The sequence below is a fragment of the Danio aesculapii genome, chromosome 17 (assembly GCF_903798145.1).
Source record: "Danio aesculapii chromosome 17, fDanAes4.1, whole genome shotgun sequence".
NCBI lineage: Eukaryota > Metazoa > Chordata > Actinopteri > Cypriniformes > Danionidae > Danio > Danio aesculapii.
This window is the reverse complement of record NC_079451.1, coordinates 44,204,840-44,226,479: the sequence shown is the minus strand read 5'-3', so window position 1 is coordinate 44,226,479 and position 21,640 is coordinate 44,204,840. Positions and strand designations below refer to the sequence as shown.

General features: G+C 36.5%; 2 protein-coding genes across 2 annotated transcripts; both read right to left on the bottom strand.

Moving 5' to 3' along the window:
- Window positions 1-8,758: 8,758 nt before the first annotated feature.
- nkl.2 (NK-lysin tandem duplicate 2) lies at window positions 8,759-11,979 on the bottom strand. The gene is made up of 5 exons (XM_056477424.1): window positions 11,890-11,979; window positions 11,660-11,724; window positions 9,609-9,707; window positions 8,957-9,114; window positions 8,759-8,869 (listed from the first exon to the last, which is right to left on the bottom strand). Exons 1-5 carry the CDS (start codon window positions 11,930-11,932, stop codon window positions 8,791-8,793), a joined length of 444 nt encoding a protein of 147 aa, XP_056333399.1. The 5' UTR covers window positions 11,933-11,979; the 3' UTR covers window positions 8,759-8,790.
- Window positions 11,980-16,332: 4,353 nt separating this feature from the next.
- nkl.1 (NK-lysin tandem duplicate 1) lies at window positions 16,333-19,941 on the bottom strand. The gene is made up of 5 exons (XM_056477423.1): window positions 19,853-19,941; window positions 19,621-19,685; window positions 16,739-16,837; window positions 16,512-16,669; window positions 16,333-16,421 (listed from the first exon to the last, which is right to left on the bottom strand). The coding sequence occupies exons 1-5, from the start codon at window positions 19,893-19,895 to the stop codon at window positions 16,352-16,354; spliced, it is 435 nt and encodes a 144-aa protein (XP_056333398.1). The 5' UTR covers window positions 19,896-19,941; the 3' UTR covers window positions 16,333-16,351.
- Between the last annotated feature and the right edge of the window lie 1,699 nt (window positions 19,942-21,640).

The following is a 21,640-nucleotide window of genomic DNA, read 5'->3' as shown; positions in this document are numbered from 1 at the left end:
AGACAAACAGATCCTGAAGTCATGAGTCATGAAGATGCTGTGCTTACCTGGATATTATTGGAAGTGTGAGGGAAAAGAGCGTTTCAGCAATCTACACGCTTACAATGGGGGATTCATCGTCCGTTTGTTAAAGGAAGGATCAGAAAAGACTATTGATGTATGAGACTTTGTCCGAGCTTGACATGAACTTTCAGTACACAGCTCATGGATTAGTTTCTTCCTCCATTTTGTAATGGACAGACAATACACCAGAGGTGCAGGCAAAATAAGGACTGTTTATTAGGCACAAAGGCAGGCTGCTGCACGCTGGGCTTTTGGCTGGTGCACAGCACTGAAAAGAGTACAGGTAAGCCCTGTGAACATATAACACTTCCACAAGAGGTGCCACAGCAATGATTGCAAATAGAAATGATCTACAGCTGAGAAGGGAGAAAAGCTTCAAAATGAAAAATTCAAATTATGAAATCAGACCTGGCCCATGACATATTTCATAAGTGTAAGTAAATGGTTGCCTCCTTGTTTTCTCTTGCTTGCAAATTCTGTATTTAATTGTGTTTTGTTACTTGTAACCGCTTGTACTGTATCAGGTTAACTCCTTATATTCTCATATCGCGTGTAAAGCCACGTTGAAAACGCTACGCGTGCTGCTTTGTTTACGGATTTAAATGCGTTTGTGAGCTCGCATTGCACTGCAGTTTGTCGTTGCTATGGCCACCGTCAGCTGATCCTACACACGTGCATCGGTCAAGTTTAGAATACTTTTGCTTTTGCTGCTGTGTGGATTAAAACTTGATTTTGTGTCATAGTTAAGAATGGAGCAATATGCTGGAGTTTAACTGCACTGCTTTAATGCACTCATGCACACACATAAAATCCGGGAGCCTGGGGAGGTTAGGTGTCTGAATAACACTGTTGAGAACCAGGTACTGTTTACTGTGGTGTTAGTAAGTTAACTATGAAGCGTGTTCCTATACTATCGGATCCTATACCAATGTTGGCGACCCGGGGGCTTGATAAGCCACGCTGGGCATTTTACTCTGTCTCGCGCTGAACGCTGTCAACCAATCGCAACAGGCTGTCATCGGTCCAATCAGCGCAGATTAGCTTCGCGCTAAGGAGGGGTTTGGGAACAAATTAATCACTGAACAATTCAATGGGAGTCGCTGGGATAATTAGGTAAAAATAAAGTCATATTATAAGACCATGAAAGTGTTTTTTGACCTTGCATGCATATCAGTATGTTGTTGGAGACTCATAAAACCGAAATATGACCCTTTTTAATGTATAATAGAGGCTCTTTAAATAAGTGTTTTGTCAGAACTGAAATCTAGCTTTTCCCTAGGGTATAAAATATAGAACAGTGAAATTGCTGCTTTGAAAGGCCAGCAGACTATGACTTGCAATTATGATAATTATCAGGGCTGCCCAAACTTTTGCATAAAACTGTATATCGTTATGATGATATAAGATGACCTATCATATCATGATATGATATTTTTGTTGTATGATTCAGCCCTTGCAACAACACAACACAATGTTTTCACACTTCAACCACCACAGAGACACGACCCACAGACACCTAAACCCCTCCACACATTTCCTTTTGCACCTTTCAGTCATGGCTTGTCACTAGCTCTCATTTCCTTTCAAGCAGTTTCTCAAGAAATAAATGCTACTGATATGTTCTTTGGTATACAGTGAGAAGAATTATAGTAAACATAGAGCTAATATTGTAAATTATAGAGCTAATAGTAGGACAAAACTATTTGAATTGTGTAAGTTTGAATGATTGACAAGTGTTATTTAATAAAACTGAAACTTATTTTAAATAGTTTTATATGTGACTTATTTATCTTATTATATTGAACATTTAAAGGGCACCTATTATGCCACTTTTACAAGATATAAAATAAGTCTGTGTCTGGAATGTGTATGTGAAGTTTCTGCTCAAAATACCACACAAATAATGTTTAATAACTAATAATAATAATTAATAATTAATGAAACTGACTCCTTTAGGCTTTGATCCTAATTGTGCCATTTTGGTGACTGTCACTTTAAATTCAAATTAGATTGTACTTTTTCAAAAGAGGGCGGAGCTACAAAGGCCTTTGTGTCTGCATGGCAGCAGTTTCAAAAACGAGACTAACTTCCTATGCTAATAGACTGATTTCACGCGGCCGCCATTTTTAAAAGCGAAATCGAGGCTGCGGTGGGAAGAAACCCGGAAGTATCGTTGGGAGTTACATTGGAACGTTGTGTAGCTTGCTGTATATCTTATCAGCGAAGAGAAAGTGACACAAATTTATCATTTCACCGCCTTCCGAGTGACCCGAAGGTCCGTTCTGAATGAATGGTGAAAATAAAAAGGGATATCAGAGCTCATTTTCAGCTAAGTTAAGGGAAATGGCACTAGTTAGCTAGCGTTTTCTTTCCCAAACACACGTTTTAGACGCCATTTATCAAACGCGAGTTAATGAACTTATTCTTTCACTATATTAGACTTGTCACGATACTGAATTAAAAGAAAAAAATATCAATTTCCCGCTAAGATTTAAGGCACTGTTGATGGCTTTCTTAAAACAGCGCTGATTTGCCATTGTGTTCACGTGATCAACAGAATAGCTTGTGATTGGCCGAGAAGGTCATCAGTTCACCCTCCGCTGTTTACCGAGTACAAACACAGACGAGCCGAGCGATCTGCTTGATGACTCGACTGATCTTCATGGCTGCTTCGCGCTCGCGTCTCCGTGTATCTGTGTTTGCACTGGGTGAAGGGCAGTAAACTGAGTGCAAACACAGATACAAGGAGACTGGAACGCGAAGCAGCCGTGAAGATCAGTCGAGTCATCTGCGCTCAGCGGCGCTTCAATGTTTACTCAGCGGGAAATAGATGGTTTTAAAACAACAACACGGGACAACACTATTACAGACAACACGAGGGTGTGCTACAGTGTTTTATTGCTCACTGGGTAACATAGACTGAAGCAGGGAAGCGTCCCCACGGTGTTTACCTGCTGCCATGATCTGAAGCCTAGGAAGACACTTGAGCATATTACTCTTAAAGAGATTGTGATGTTGTTTGATGCTAAATTGCTTTTAATTTTCTAAATTAAACTTACTGAATGATATTAAAGTGATGTTTACACCATTTCTGCATTTTGAAATCTCGGCAACAGCTGGAGGTGTGTACTCCACAGCATGTTACTGTAATGTGTACAGTCCTTGTCCTATACTTCCGGGTTTCTTCCCACCGCAGCCTCGCTTTGGTTCTTTAAAATGGCGGCCACGTGAAATAAGCGTATGAGGGATAGCTTGTCACAAATGGGCGGGGCTTTCTCTCGCTGATGACACGTACAATGGCCGAATGTCAGTCAAGTGCCATTAAAAAAAATTAAATTAATAGATTTTTATCATTAGAGGCTTGTATGTTCATACGCTCTTATCACACAACTGTTATACCCCTTATTAAAGAGCCCCTATTTTACTCCTTTTACAAGATGTAAGATAAATCTTTGGTCTCTCCACAATGTGTCTGTAAAGTGTCAAAATACCCATCAAATCATTTATTTTAGCCTCCAGAATCTGCCCATTTTGGTGTCTGATTACATTGTAGTTGTTTTTGTAGCCTGTGGCTTTAAATGCAAATGAGCTGCTTCTCCCCACTCGTTTCCCCTTGTGCGCATCTACTTGTCATCATGCGTTATGTCAGAAAAACAGCAGATAGAGACAAACTCGGATGAAGCTGAAATACAGCTCATTAGTCAAAATTACTAAGTAAGTTATTTGATGTATTTGTAGGGGAGTTTATTCAAGCCTTTCTGAAATGATGAGTCTCACACAAATGCTGTTTGCAGTACACACACACATATATTAGTGTTTACTGACACCATGCAGCGATAGTGATTATAGTGGTTAAGAATTACATAGCGATTTTACTGCCTTTATTACAAACGTGCTCTGTTTTATAAACATTTTAAAAGCCTAACTCATGAAACACAGAGAGTTGTGACATATTTTAATCCCAGTTTATTTGCAAACAAATGTTCTGTGGATATGTGTATACAGTGCATCCGGAAAGTATTCATAGCACTTTACTTTTTCCACATTTTTTATGTCACAGCACAGCATGTCAAAGCACAAACCAGGCATGAAGACAAAGGAATAGTCTGTAGACGTCCGAGACAGGATTGTCTCGAGGCACAAGGCTGGGGAAGGTTACAGAAAAATTTCTGCTGCTCTGAAAGTTTCATTGAGCACAGTGGCCTCCATCATCCGTAAGTGGAAGATGTTTGAAACCACCAGGACTCTTCCTAGAGCTGTCCGGCCATCTAAGCTGAGTTAACTGGGAGACGGGCCTTAGTCAGGGAGGTGATCAATAACCCGTAGGTCACTCTGTCTGTGCTTCAACGTTCTTCTGTGGAGAGAAAGGAGAACCTTACAGAAGGACAACCATCTGTTCAGCAATCCACCAATCAGGCCTGTATGGTAGAGTGGCCAGACGGAAGCCACTCACCGCCTGGAATTTGCCAAAAGGCATCTGAAGGACTCTCAGACCATAAGAAACTAAATTCTCTGGTCTGATGAGACTAAAATTGAACTCTTTGGAGTGAATGCCAGGCGTTATGTTTGGAGAAAACCAGGCACCGCTCATCACCAGGCTAATACCATCCCTACAGTGAAGCATGGTGGTGGCAGCATCGTGCTGTGGGGATGTTTGGCAGCAGCTGGAACTGGAAGACTAGTCAGGATAAAGGGAAAGATGAATGCAGTAATGTACAGAGACATCCTGAATGAAAACCTGCTTCAGAGTGCTCTTGATCTCAGACTGGGGCGACGATTCATCTTCCAGCAGGACAATGACCTAAAGAACACAGCCAAAATATCAATGGAGTGGCTTCACAACAACTCTGTAAATGTCATTGAGTGGCCCAGATAGAGCCCAGACCTAAATCCTATTGAACATCTCTGGAGAGATCTGAAAATGGCTGTACACCATCGCCTTTCATCCAACCTGATAGAGCTTGAGAGGTACTGCAAAGAGGAATAGACAAAAATTCCTAAAGACAGATGTGGCAAGCTTGTGGCATCATATTCAAAAAGGCTTGAGGCTGTAATTGCTGTCAAAGGAGCATCAACAAAGTATTGAGCAAAGGCTGTGAATACTTCGGTACATGTGATTTTTCAGGTTTTTTATTTTTAATAAATTTGCAACAGTTTCAAAAACTTTTTTTCACCTTGTCATTATGGGGTATTGTGTGTAGAATTTTGAGGAAATAAATGAATTCAATCCAGTTTGGAATAAGGCTGTAACATAAAAAATGTGGAAAAAGTGAAGCACTATGAATATTTTCCAGATGCACTGTACATGTTATAATAGAAACATGAAACCTGTCAATAAATTCGGTGGGCGGGGAAAAACGCACTTCTACGTCACGTTGTGGTGGGCCTCAAAACCACTGGGATTTGGGTCCTGTTTTAACATCAGGAAATTAAAAAAAGAGACTTGTTGGGTTTATATCACTCTAATATGACAGTGGACACACTATACATACAGACAGTTTTGTCCAAACAGCTTACAAAAGTGGATCTTTGCATAATAGGTCTCCTTTAAGGCAGATTTATACAGACATGTATTTACAGACTACGTATTTTTATGGTTCTGAATTCCTAGACTGCAGATATGGCATTTGTTAAAAAAAAAAAAAAACTATTTCAATGTACTATAACTCAAAATGGCATTTAAGATTCAGTTTTCATTCATTAAAATAGTTTTAGAAAATAGAAAAAAATACACGATTTTAAAGAATGTACTGTGAAAAATATTTATTGTTTTTTTAGAGAGAAATTTTTTAAAGAACCAACAGCAAACAAATACTGGATGGAAAAATACAATGTAAAAGCAAATGAAATATGGGGAAACATGAAAGGAAAGTATGTAGAAACAAAAGTCGAATGTCTAGAATTTTTAATAAGGCACAAAGCAATATTTTCAGATGTCATTTTAAACAAGATAGGGATGGAACAAAGTGGAATGTGTAAAGTATGTCAAAAAGAAGAAGAGGGTTTTTTACACATGTTTTTATATTGTCAAGAATTGGAAAGTTTTTTAAAAGATTGTAAAGTTTTAATTAAAGGACTACTTGGAGACTGGGATGAAAATGAAACAGAATGGAGCAGAGTATTGATGTTGGGATGGAATAAGAAAAATGAAAATTAGAAAATTGTCAACCTATGTATCATGCTCATGAAGAATGCAATATGGGTAAGGAGAATTGTGGCAAAAAGAAAATTGTGATGGATGTATGGACAATTTTAAAGAGGAAAACGGAAGGGTATGTGGAAAAACTGAAAATATATTATAAAAACGAGAACAATTTAGGTGAACTGCACAAAATTTTGACGGACAAAGCATGTCAAGTTTTTAAAGAAATGAACGGGAATTTACCACAGTTTTAATGTTTTGATTACAAATTATATTTTAATGTGTATTGTATTATGCTTTACTGTGTGAAATTGTAATTGAAATTATTTTAATAAAAAAAAAAAAATAGTTTTGTCATATTTGTAGCTCCATACATGGTCGGTTGTTTAAAACTATTTGGCAATGCAATAAAAAATTCAAAAGGTGATTTCACATATTCCGAAACTCAGCTAATGTGAGAAAAACATGACAAGGGAGGAAATGGCTCGTGTGGTGAATGATAAATTATAAATTATTATTTAATTATTATTATTTAATTTATTATTATTTATATGATAAATTATTATTTAAATGGCATCAATAGATTTCATGACTGCTCATTTGATGCATCTAGTTCGGCATCTGATGGAAGTTATTATGCTAGTTTTGTGGCAAAATGACTGATGATAAGTGTGAATGTGTGAGGAAATGGGGTATTCCTGTTAGATGGTCTCAGAAGGTACCATGCGGAAGTGTCGTACTCAAGTTTCCTATGTTTTTCTCAACTTTGCAATGCAGTTAAGTTTTATACTTACTTGAGAGAAAGAAAAAAAATATCTGTCAACATTCAATGCACAAGTTTTATTTCACAAGTTACAACTTCCAGAAACAATTCACACGGCTATTTTGCACTTTAATGTGTTGCTATTGCACTTTTTTCTTTTCTTTTCTTTTTACAAGATGTGTACACAATATGTTAGGTATATTATGAGATATATGCTTCTGAAGAAAACATTTATTTATTTTTTTATAACTTATACAACTTTATAACAGATTTTTCTTCATGTTTAAACAGTAAAATGCCACACTATAAGTAGTTGAAAAGAGTAAAAGCAAGGTAAGTTTGTGTGAAACTCTTCTCGGTGTCCTGGTAGTTTGGTGGTTAGCCACAAGAAGCCTTCATTCAGCTAAAACTACAACCAAATGTCATGCACAGCTGACTGAATCACAGCTGGCTAAACTACTGTTTATTCTGCAAGAAACACATGACTTTTCAAAACATACAGCTTTTTTATATGGAGCCAGATCAGTCTCAAACAATACATTTGCAAAATGCAATTCATAGATCCACAACAAAACTCACATTCACGAAATCGAATTTGTAAATTAAAAAAACGATTCAAAAATACACAAAATCCAATTCATGAATTCAAAACCACGATTCATAAACACACAAATCTAATTCATAAATTCAAAACTCAAAAATACACAAATCTAATTCGTAAATTCAAAACATGATTCATTAACACGTAAATGCAATTGGTAAATTCAAAACACGTTTCAAAAACACAATCCAATTTGTAAACATATAAACAAATCCAATTCGTAAATTCAAAACACATTCATAAATACACAAATCCAATTTGTAAATTCAAAACCGATTCATAGATGCATAAATCCAATTTGTAAATTCAAAACATGATTCATTAACACGTAAGTTAAATTGGTAAATTCAAAACACGTTTCAAAAACACAATCCAATTTGTAAACAAACACAAATCCAATTCGTAAATTCAAAACACATTCATAAATACACAAATCCAATTCGTAAATTCAAAACATGATTCAAAAATACATAAATCCAATTCGTAAATTCAAAACATGATTCAAAAATACATAAATCCAATTCGTAAATTCAAAACACATTCATAAATACACACATCCAATTCGTAAATTCAAAACCGATTCATAGATGCATAAATCCAATTCGTAAATTCAAAACACATTCATAAATACACAAATACAATTCATAAATTCAAAACATGATTCAAAAATACATAAATCCAAGTCGTAAATTCAAAACGATTCAAAATATGCAAATCCAGTTTATTTGGTGAAAATATATATTTGATTGAATATTAACATTTTTACTGGTGAATTTACAAATTGTTCACAAATTTACTAATTGGATTTTGTAAATGTGAATTGTGCTATGCATGTTTGCATTTCATTTTGTAAATGTATTATTTTTGAGCCTTTTGGTCTGGCTCCATATTTTTAAACCTATTCATTTTATTAAAATTTTTAATCCTAAAAGCATCTGTATTTGTTTTTAGATATATGCGATTGTTTGTAAGTAGCTGAGAAAGCAACGCACTCTTCTTAAATACAAAAAGCATTGTATTCCATTTTAAGATTTGTTTGTAGATTTGTTTGTGTGATTTGTGAAACCCATTAGTCTGGGTAGTAAAAAAAAAAATACAACGTACAACATATAGTTCTGAGCTGAGGTTGAAAGCTCAGAATAATGATTTAAGAAAATAATAACAACACAAAGCAGATATAGTAATATATTTAATGAGATTTCGGTAATTCATATGCTACATTCACAACATTTTATTCTCGTTCAGTTTGTTATAAGCCTGCTCATGAATAAAAATGAACTCCTTTATGGGTGGTCCAGATCTAGAACAAGCAAAATGCAAAACATTACAATCTTCTCAGTTAACTTAATGTGTTGCTGTGTGTAATGAGTGTTTCTGTGGTACTTACTTGCAGGCGTGCACTTTAGTACAGATGGTGTTGGGTCCGTCATCGTTCATCAGCTCATCGATTAGAGTGTGTATGTGCTTCTGAATAAATTTGTTGCACTGACTTTTCAGCAGTCCAGCTTTATTACAGAGGTTCGTCAGATTGTTTTTGATATCATCCTGAGGGAGAAGATGTGTTTAGTCAAGGAAAGGTTAACAATTTTCTGTATTATCTACAGTAATTTAATGTAAATCAATTACAGCAAAATACTGTACACTGAAAAAAATTATTCAAAGATGATTCCTTGAATTTACTCAATTTGTTTACGTTAAGTGGTTGTAAACTATTTATTTGAGCTGAATTTAAACATACAAATTAAGTTGAACATTAAATTTTATTTGTTTGTTTAAATTCAACACAAATAAATTGTTTGCAACAGTTTTGCACGCAACACTTTTTTTCAGTGTATTACATGTACAGCACCAGTTATCTTTCTCTAATAAGTATTTTATATAGCTTTATTGTAAAAGATACATACATTTTCAAAATGCAGCTTAAATACAGTACTGCATAACTGACCTACAGTAAATTACAGTTAAATACTGTATAATTTACAAACATTTTTAACAATGCATGGTCAGTACAATAACATTGCATTGATAATGACACTCACCGGCGTTGAGTTATTGGAAATTCTCTTCTTCACCTGCTTCATGATGTATTTACATATCGTGCATTTACCGGGTATTTTCTGCTTTACAATGTTGTCATCCTGAAAACACACCAAACAGATATGAATCATCAAACAATATGTATACAATTGAAATCAGAATTATTTGCCCCCCTTTGAATTTTTTTTCTTTTTTAAATATTTCCCAAATGACGTTTAACAGAGCAAGGAAAAATTTTCACAGTATGTCTGATAATGTTTTTTCTTCTGTAGAAAGTCTTATTTGCTTTATTTTGGCTGGAAGTTATTAAAACTATTATGTTTAGAAATGTGTTGAAAAAAAAATCTTTTTTCTGTTAAACAGAAAATGTGGGAAAAAATAAACAGGGGGGCTAATAATTCTGACTTCAGCTATACATCAGATTATACAGCAGAATCGGTCTCCAAATCTAGTTAACTAGTTATTTATACCTCGTAATTGCATAAATACCTCAGCTAAGAGGGAACGCACTCTTATATATTATTGTTTTCTGCTAATATTCTTCACATGACATTAACATAATACCCATTCTGTCCATTACTAGTATTCTTAAAGGGATAGTTCACCCAAAAGTGAAAAATCTGACCTTGTTTACTCACTATCACAAACCTGTTTGAGTTTCTTTCTTCTGTTGAACACAAAAGAGGATATTCTGAAAAATGCTGGACATCTGTAACCATTGACTTCCATAGCGTGAAAAACTAACACCATTGGTCAATGGTTACAGGTTTCAAGCATTTTTCTAAATATCTTCTTTTGTGTTTAACAGAAGAAAGACATTCTAACAGGTTTGTGATAAGGATGAGTAAATGATGACAGATAACAAAAAGGAAAGTCATAAAGCTATGGTTCCGATGTGGGTGAGTAAATGGTGGGTAAATTTGTATTGGGTGACTGTGAGTGAAACCGAAGCACCCGGAGGAAACCCACGGCAACACGGGGAGAACGTGCAAACTCCACACAGAAATTCCAACTGGCCCAGCCGAACCCTTGACCTTCTTGCTGTGAGGCGAAAGTGCTAACCACTGAGCCACCGTGCTGCAAGTTTAGTTTTTCATGAATCAATTTAGTTGGGTGTTTGTCTAATGGTTTAACAATATAATAGCTATTTCACAACACTCTGATGTAACAGTCTTTTCCATTGGCTTTGGAGAAACGCATTGGCAAATGAAGAAATGTAAACATCCTCATTGTGTTCCAAATTAAATTCTAAAATGGGATGTTTCCTTAAGTCATATTAGCTAGAAAACATTTAAAAACAAAACACAACAGATGTTTCAGGGAATGATTCAAAATTAATATTGAAATGTATAATCATTTCCATAAAAACATTTTCCCCCTCTTATTTTCATATGAAGCATGATTATATGAGATGTCAAGCATCCATGCATCAAGAAAAGTCATTATTTTAAAGTATAAACTTGCTTAAAGTGATAGTTCACCCACAAATTAAAATTCTTCCACTATTTACTCATCTTTTACTTGAGTTTCTTTCTTCTTTTGAACAAAAAAGATGATATTATCGGTATAAATTCAGTATTTTAGGGCTTGAAGAGACGATGCCAACCATCCGAGATCTTCGAATACACTTAATATACAAATACGCTTCACTGAACATGTATTACTATTACATGTTAACATTATTTCTTTTGGTAAGACACTATATACTTCATAACTGCAGATTAACTACGTTTATATAAATATCTAAAGGTCTATATACTGCAAGCCCTTTATATAAGTGATGTACACCTTTTCTGAAGCTGCTTTGGATTGATAAGTGTTATAAAAATCACTATAGAAGTAAACTTGAATTGATTAAAATATTTTAAGATGCTGGTTGGCACCCATTTTCTTCCTACAATGGAAGTCAATGGGTGCCAGCAACCAACAATCTTCTTGAAATCTTCTTCTATGTTCAACAGAAGAAAGAAACTCATAAAGGTTTACTCATTATAGAGAATAAATAAGGTATTTTTCATTTTTCCCCCCTTTAACAAACTTTACTGATGCTTACAGGAGTTTCTTCAAGTTCATCTTCAGCAGAGTCCACTTCACGAATCTCCCAGTGAGCTGCAGAGACTACAAACAAAACCAATAGTAAGTATTAATAACAAGGTAAAGCAAGTGACCCTTTACACACAATATCTGCAGGTTTGATATTTCTGTCAGAAACATTTCAACAAACAGCTCTTATCATAACACCGAATTCACACTGGATTAGAACTGAACTAGTGATGGTTTTACCTGCATATATGAGCAAGCTGACCAGAAAGATGTTGCGGAGCATCTCAGCAGACGATTTCTGACTGAACTAAAGAAGAAGTTTTCAGACTCTGAAGCTCAGTGGTCCTCTGAAGCCTGTGGAGCTCTTTTTATACAGGCTTTGCATTCACCGCAAGTGAGCATCTTTTTCCAACCACAAACCACAGGAGGTGTAAGGAGGTGTAAGAAAAAATACCGGAGACGCTTTTGTAATAAATTCTGATGAAAGATTCATGACTCTACCTTCTGCTCTTTAAAGGATTTAAGTTATACTAACAAGTTTATACATTACCCAAATGGAAATCTGAAATATGGCTTTAAATGCAAATGACTGATATGACACCGTACAAGTTCATATTTAGATTTCACATGTATAAATTGTCATACTGTTATGTGAAAAAGTGTTTGCACCCTTACTGATTTTTTTTTTCTTTTTTGCATGTTTGCCACACGTGAATGTTTCAGATAATCAAACAAATTTAAATATTAATCCAGGTAAATCAAACAAAAAAGCGCTCAGGGGTAACTCAAATATTTGGTCGGTGCTCTTTGGGGAAGGGATTCATCAAAACAACAACAGGAATCAGTCCAAGGCACTCGAAAAATGAGGAAAATTTAAAAAGCCTTTATTTACATGGCTAAATCTTAAAAAACCTACACGTTTCAGCAAGGATCTGCCTTCATCAGGGCAGGAGGGCTCTATGCCGAATTAATGATGATAGTTGACTTTGTTTGTTAAGTTATTTGAGTGTTGTTGAGCTATTTAAATGAGTCATGTGACCATAGTACTCAAAAGAGACTCTAGACGCACCTAATGACTATTACCCTGATTTTTAAGATTTAGCCATGTGAATAAAGGCTTTTTAAATTGTGCCTTGGACTGATTCCTGTTGTAAATTTAAATATTAGTCAACACATCATGCAGCTTGATGTGCAGGCTTTTGTTATTAAGGGAAAACAATACATAAATTAATCCTGAATAAGAAATGAAATCTTTATTAGGTACACCTGTCCAACTGCTCATTAACCAAATTTTTAATCAGCCAATCACATGGCAGCAGCTCAATGCATTTAGGCATATAGACATGGTCAAGACGATCTGCTGCAGTTGCCGAGCATCAGAATGGAGAAGAAAAGTGATTTAAGTGTCTTTGAACATGGCATGGTTGTTGGTTTCAGAGAGGCTGGTCTGAGTATTTCAGAAACTATTGATCTGAGATTTTCATGCACAACCATTTACAGAGAATGGTCCAAAAAAGAGAAAATATCCAGTGAGCGGCGGTTCTGTGGGCGCAAATACCTTGTTGATGCCAGAGGTCAGAGGAGAGTGGCCAGACTGGTTCCAGTTGATAGTTTGGCAACAGTAACTCAAATAACCACTCGTTACAACTGAGGTATGCAGAACAGCATCTCTGAACACACAACACGTCCAACCTTGAGGCGGATGGGCTACAGCAGCAGAAGACCACACCAGGTGCCACTCCTGTCAGCTAAGAACAGGAAACTGAGGCTACAATTGGCACAGGCTCACCAAAATTGGACAATCAAAGATTGGAAAAACGTTGCCTGGTCTGATGAGTCTTGATTTCTGCTGCGACATCCGGATGGTAGGGTCAGAATTTGGCATCAACAACACGAAAGTATGGATCCATCCTGCCTTATATCAACCGTTCAGGCTGGTGGTGGTGGTGTAATGGTGTGGGGGATATTTTCTTGGCACACTTTGGGCTCATTAGTACCACTTGAGCATCGTGTCAATGCCACAGTCTACCTGAGTATTGTTGCTTACCATGTCCATCCCTTTATGACCACAGTGTACCATCTTCTGATGGCTACTTCCAGTAGAATAACGTGCCATGTCATAAAGCACAAATCATCTCAGACTGGTTTCTTGAACAGGACAATGAGTTCACTGTACTCAAATGGCCTCCACAGTCACCAGTTCTCAATCCAATAGAGCACCTTTGGGATGTGGTGGAATGGGAGATTTGCATTATGGATGTGCAGCTGACAAATCTGCAGCAACTGTGTGATGCTATCATGTCAATATGGACCAAAATCTCTGAGGAATATGTCCAGTACCTTGTTGAATCGATGCCACGAAGGATTAAGGCAATTCTGAAGGCAAAAGTGGGTCCAACCCGGTAATAGTAAGGTGTACCTAATTAAATTTACATAAAGTATACACTAGCCCATTCGTCCAGCAAACAAGTCTTAAGGTTGGCAACAGTGCAGTGTCTTCGTTGTTACATTTTGTGCTTCGAAATGCTACACACATTCTTTATTGGAGACTGGATACAGGCCAGTCAAGTACCAGTATTCAGCATATGTTTATCATGTTTTACCATGTCACTAGATAGGATTAATATTTTTTGATTATGAATTGAACTTTTATTTTGAGTTGAACTCTCTTTATGAACAAGCAATGTTTACATCTTTTTCCATACTGCTAGCATTATTGATCATGATGTTTAAATGGGCTAGGCTAGTTGCAAAGCTTCTTTTACTGGACACTATTTAAAGTGATTTGTTAGAATTGCCTTAAAAGTGAAGAGTTGACTCTACTTTAAAAAGTGAGTAAACCCATTGTAACCTGGAACTATTAAGTTGACTTCTGTTTTATTATTATGCACATAGTTCCTTTACATATTTTTAAGGTAATGGGTTTACTCATTTTTAAATTTTTATTGCGCCATTCAAAACAAAAATATAAAAATAACATTTTAGGAACATATTGAAAGGTCCCCAAACTCCCTTGTATTTATCTCTTAATATATAGGTTGGGTTTACTCACTTTTTAAAGGAAAGTCTACTATTTGCTTTAAAGGCAACAGGCTTACTGACTTTTGAATGACATTTTAAGGATATTTATTTGGTGACAGGTCTGAAGATCTTGAACTGCATGGATGTAAATTATATTCATTCATTCATTCATTCATTAATTAATTAATTAATTCATTCATTCATTCATTTGCAACCGTTTTTCCGGGGTCGGGTTGCGGAGGCAGCAGTGTTAGGAGAGAACTCCAGACTTCCCTCTTCCCAGACACCTCCTCCAGCTCCTCTGGGGGGATCCCGAGGCGTTCCCAGGCCAGCCAAGAGACATACTGTAGTCCCTCCAGCGTGTCTTGGGTCTTCCCAGAGGTTTCCTGCTGGTGGGACATGCCTAGAACACCTCCCTAGGTAGGCGTCCAGGAGGCATCCGAAATAGATGCCCGAGCCACCTCAGCTGACTTCTCTCGATGTGGAGGAGCTGCGGCTCTACTCTGAGCTCCTCCCAGGTGAAAGAGCTCCTCACCCTATCCATAAGGGTGCGCCCTGCCACGCTGCGAAGGTAACTCAGTTCGGCTCCTTGTATCCGAGATCTTCTTATTTCGGTCATGACCCAAAGCTCATGACCATAGATGAGAGTAGGAACATAGATTGACCAGTAAATCGAGAGCTTTCCCTTTCGGCTCAGCTCTTTTTTAACCACAACAGACTGGTATATCGACCACATTACTGCTGCCACTGCACTAATCCGCCTGTCAATCTCATGTTGCGTCCTTCCCTCATTTATGAACAAAACCCCAAGATACTTGAACTCCTCCACCTGGGGTAAGGACTTTCCTCTGACCTGGAGATGGCAAGCCAGCTTTTTCTGGTGAAGCACCATGGCCTCGGACTTGGAGGTACTGATTCTCATCCCGGCCGCATCACACTCAGCAGCAAACCGCCCCAGTGCATGCTGAAGGTCCATGTTCGATGAAGCCAACAAAACAACATCGTCTGCGAATAACAGAGATGAGATCCTGTGGTCCCCGAACTGGACCCCCTCCAGCCTAAGGCTGAGCTTTGAAATTCTGTCTATAAACATTATGAACAATTGGTGACAAAGGGCAGCCCTGCCAGAGTCCAACATGCACTGGAAATAAGTCTGACTCATTGCCGGCAATGCGAACCACACTCCTACTCTGTTCATACAGGGACGAGACAGCTCTTAACAGAGCGCCTCTGACCCTATACTCCCAGAGAACCCTCCACAGAATGCCACCAAGTCGAATGCCTTCTCCAAGCACACAAAACACATGCGGACTAGTTAGGCATACTCCCATGAACCCTTGAGCACCCTGGTGAGGGTATAGAGCTGGTCCAGTGTACCACAGCCTGGATGTAAACCGCATTGTAAATTATATATACTTACATAAATACTGTGTAGTTAATGTATTAATGTTGATGAAATCCTGTGAGATTTTTTTGCAGATTTGATTGTCCAGTTTATGAAAACCATTAGTCTGGGTTGTTAAAAAAGATACAACGTGCAGCATATAGTTTTGACCTGAGATTGAAAGCTATTTACATTCAGAAAGCTCGGAATAATGATTTAAGAAAATAATAACACAAGAAAACACTCGAAGCAGATTTCTATATAGTCATATATTTAATGAGCTTTCACTGTCTGCATTCACATCTTTTTATTCTCTTTCGCGGCCCGGTCATGAATAAAAATGAACTCCTTAATGGGTGGTCCAAATCTAGAACAAACAAAATGCAAAATGCATCAAAATCTCCTCAGTTAAATCAATGTGTTGCTGTTGAAAATCGAGTGTTTCTGTGGTACTTACTTGCAGACCAGCACTTTAGCACAGATGGTGTTTGGTCCATCATGGGTCATCAGCTCATCGATCAGAGTGTGTATATGATTCTTCACAAATTTCTCACACTGACCTTTCAGCAGCCAAGCATTTTCACAGAGGTTCATCAGCATGTTTTTGATTTCATCCTGAAGGAAAAGATGTGTTTGGTCAAGGCATGGTCGGTTCAATAATGTGGCATTAATAATGACACTCACCGGCGTTGAGTCAGTGGAAATTCTTGCCTTCACATGCTTCATGACATATTTACATAAACTGCACATACCGGGAAACTTCTGCTTTACCATGTTGTCATCCTGAAAACACACCAAACAGATATGAATCATCAAACAACACATCAGATTATCCAGCAGAATCGGTCTCAAGGATGTGTAGACCATTTTGAGGGATGTAAACAAAAACAATGGTCCTAACGTATTTCCTGTTTTATATTTTTCACTTCTATAATTTCCGAGAATCCAAAAAGAGACACATACTGATAAATAATGCTATGATAGCTGCTTCAACATTAAGTTATGCTTGAATTGTCTCTTGTTACAGTTATGAAATTGTTTGATAACAAGCAGGAAATGTTCATAGGCCAATGACATCACCACATTTAAATGGTCTATAGAACCTTTATCTAGGAGTTAGATGGCACGGTGGCTTAGTGGTTAGCACTGTCGCAAGTTGGCATTTCTGTGTGGAGTTTGCATGTTCTCCCTGTGTTGGCGTGGGTTTCCTCCAGGGGCTCCAGTTTCCCCCACAGTTCAAAGACATGCGCTATAGGTGAATTGAAGAAACTAAATTGGCCGTAGTGTGTGTGAATTTCAGGGTGAATGAGTGTTTCCCAATTGATTGCGTCTGGAAGAGCATCCGCTGTGTAATGCATATGCTTGAATAGTTGGCGGTTCATTCTCCTGTGGTGACCCCTGATAAATAAGGGACTAAGCCGAAGGAAAATGAATGAATGAATGAATGAATGAATGAAGTAGTTTACTAATAACTCCGCTAAGAGGGAACGCACTGTTATATATTATTGTTTTCTACTAATATTCTTCACCTGACATTAACAAAATGCCTATTCTGTTCATTACTAGTATTCTTAAAGGGATGAAAAATGAAAAATCTGACATCGTTTACTCTAAACCTGTTTGAGTTTCTTTCTCCTGTTGAACACAAAAAAGATATTTTGAAAAATGTTAGAAACCTGTAACCATTGACTTCCATGACATTTGTTTTTCATACACTGGACGTCAATGGTTACAGGTTTCTAACATTTTTCAAAATATCCTCTTTTGTGTTCAACAACAAAAAAGGAAAGTCATAAAGCTATTGTTTCAAGAGTTCACATTTAGATATTGCTTGACAACTGTTAGCAGGTTTGGCATGCTGTCCCGGGAGAGAACCCTGAGCTCGGAGATAGGTGAGCCCAGGGCTCCCGCCTGGTCCATAGAGCATATGAGGGAAGTACGAGATCAGGTGGCTCTCGAGAGCTCCCCGTGGTAAAGGAAGAAAGGAGGAGAAGGGGTGGATGGGGGGTTTCTTCGGAAAACGAAGATAAGAGAGTAGTTCTAGCTAGGCTACTTATAGTGAGTTGGGGTTAATCTGATTGGCTAACTAGTGAATGTAGATGAGTGGCCAGCTCATATCACGTGCTCCTCTCGAAATTAGTTTGTGAAACTTCACTTCACTTATGGGTTAGCAGTGAATTTTTATTCTTGTGTGAACTGTGCCCTTAAATAAAACTGTTACTTTACACATCATGGGAAGTTTTTTTCCCAGAATCGTTTTAGTTGGATGTTTGTTTAAAGTTTTTAAATTAAATTGTAAAGAAATCAGCGTTTTTGAAACTATTGAAGACAGCAGAGGTCAATAAATAAATTAGTTATTTAGCCTGACATGTTTACTGCTCCAAAATATTTTAAATGTTTCTTAAAATAAAATATATTGTGTGCAAAGAGGGAAAATGTTTTAGTTTTTTTACCCAGACATTTAAAACAAACATATGTTAGAGCAGTGATCACAATACCATCCAACCGTGATTTTTCGTACTGTCAGAATCTTATACCAGCCCATCCCTATTAAAATCAAAAAGTTCCAAATTAAATTCCATCCCAATTAAAGTTCCAAATTAAATTCTAAAATGGAATGTTTCCTTAACATTTATATTAGCAAGAAAACTTTTAAAAACAAAAACACAACAGATGTTTCTGGGAATAATTCAAAGATAATATTGAAATTTATAATCATTACCATAAAAATATTTTTCTCCTATTTTTGTATGAGAAACAATCATATGAGAAGTCAAGAACACTGAAAAAAGTGTTGCATGCAAAACTGTTGCAAACTATTTATTTGTGTTGAATTTAAACAAACAAATTAAATTGAGCAATGTTCAACTTAATTTGTTTGTTTAAGTTCAGCCCAAATAAATTGTTTACAACCACTTAACGTAAAAAATTGAGTAAATCCAAGGAATCATCTTTGAATATTTTTTTTCAGTGCATGCATCAAGAAAAGTCATCATTTTAAAGTAAACACTTGTTTAAAGTGATAGTTCTGCCTGTATTTACTCACAATTCACTTGAGTTTCTTTCTTCTATTGAACAAAAAAGATGTTATTTTGATATATAAATTATATATTTTAGGGCTTGAAGAGATAATGCCAATCATCCGAGATCTTTGAGGACACTTAATACACTTCACTGAACATGTATTACTATTACATAAAAATATTATTGCTTTTGGAAAGACACTATATACTGCATCACTGCAGGTTACCTAAGTTTATACACTGCAAACGCTTGATACAACTTTTCTTTTCTGGTTTTGGCTGTGGTGTATTGATGTACACCTTTTTTTATAGCTGATTTGGAACAATAATTGTTGCTATAAAAGTAAGAATATTTTGAAAGATGCTGGTTGTCACCCATTTTCTTCCTTCAATGAAAGCTGATGGGTGCCATCAACTAGCAGTCTTCTTGAAATCTTCTTCTATGTTCAAGAGAAGAAAGAAACTCATAAAGGTTTACAGATTATAGAGAATAAATAAGGTATTTTTCATTTTCCCCCTTTAACAAACTTTACTGATGCTTACAGGAGTTTCTTCAAGTTCGTCTTCAGCAGAGTCCACTTCACGAATCTCCCAGTGAGCTGCAGAGACTACAAACAAAACCAATAGTAAGTTTTAATAACAAGGTAAAGCAAGTGACCCTTTACACACAATATCTAAAGGTTTGATATTTCTGTCAGAAACAGTTCAACAAACAGCTCTTATCATAACACCGAATTCACACTGGATTAGAATTGAACTATAGTGATGGTTATACCTGCATATATGAACAAGCTGACCAGAAAGATGTTGCGGAGCATCTTAGCAGACGATTTCTGACCGAACTGAAGACGTTTTCAGACTCTGAAGCTCAGTGGTCTTCTGAAGCCTGTGGAGCTCTTCTTATAGAGCTTTGCATTCACCGCAAGCATCTTTTTTCAGCCACAAACCATACACTTTTTTAAGAGGTGTGAATACTGGAGAATTTTTTAAATTCTAATAAAAAAAGTAATGACACTATCTTTGTTTTTTTAATAGCTTTTAAATTACACTTACAACTTTATACCTTATCCATATAGATATCTGATTTATTGCAATAGATGCAATACAGTTGAAGTCAAATTATTAGCTCTGCTGTGAATTGTTTATTTCTTTTTCAAATATTTCCCAAATTATGTTTTAAAAGAGCAAAAAAATAAATAAATTCACAGTATTCAGATATATTTTTACTTCTGGAGAAAGTCTGATTTGTTTAATTTCTGCTAGGATAAAAGCAGTTTTTAATTACAGAATAAACCATCATTATACAGTGATTTTCCTAACTACCCCAACCTCCCAAATTAACCCAGTTAAGCCTTTAAATTGCACTTAAAGCTCAATACTAGTATCTTTATCAACAAATTGTAAAAACATGGAAAAGTGGAGAACCTATTCAAGAGTGGCTGACTGACCAAAATTATCCCACGAGCTAAACTCATCACAGGTCACAGAAGACCCCACAACAACATCAAAAATCCGGTATGACCTTAAAAAGGCTGTTGATGCTAGATTTTACTACGTTAGATTTTTATAGTGTTTTTTTTGTGTTCTTTCTGGGTTGTATGTAACGTAATTTTGTTCTGCATAACAATCTATTGTGATGTTAGAACAATAATGAAGCAAATTGAAAATGAAGACCCTCCAATGTGGTTAAATTACAGCAATTCTGCAAAGATGAGTGTGCTAAAATTCCCCAACAGTGCAGTAACAGACTGTTAGGTGGCCCAAATAGTTATTAGATGTAGGGAGCAAACAGTTTTTCACAAAGGGCTATATAGTTTTGTATTTTGTTTTCCCTTAATAATAAAAACCAAAATTTTAAAACTGCATGATGTGTTTACTTGTGTTATCTTTGACGAATATTTAATTTTTTTAGATGATCTGACACATTAAGGTGTCAAAAACATGCAAAAATAAGAAATCAGTAAGGGGCAAACATTTATTCACACCACTGTATCTGCAACATATATTTCCAAATATTGCAAAAAGGTCCGTTTCATATTTTTTTTTCAACCATTAAAATTTGAAATATGCACATATATGTTTATATATAATAATATAATACACTCACCGGCCACTTTATTAGGTAGACCTTATTAGTACCGGGTTGGACCCCCTTTTGCCTTCAGAACTGCCTAAATCCTTCGTGGCATAGATTCAACAAGGTACTAGAAATATTCCTCAGAGATTTTGGTCCATTTTGACATGATAGCATCACGCAGTTACTGCAGATTTGTCGGATGCGAATCTCCCGTTCCACCACATCCCAAAACTGTTCTATTGGATTGACATCTGGTGACTTTGAAGGCCATTTAAGTACAGTGAACTCATTGTCATGTTCAAGAAACCAGTCTGAGATGATTCGTGCTTGATGACATGGTGCGTTATCCTGCTGCAAGTAGCCATCAGAAGGTGGTACACTGTGGTCATAAAGGGATGGACATGGTCAGCAACAATACTCAGGTAGGCTGTGATGTTGACACGATGCTCAATTGGTACTAATGGGCCCAAAGTGTGCCAAGAAAAT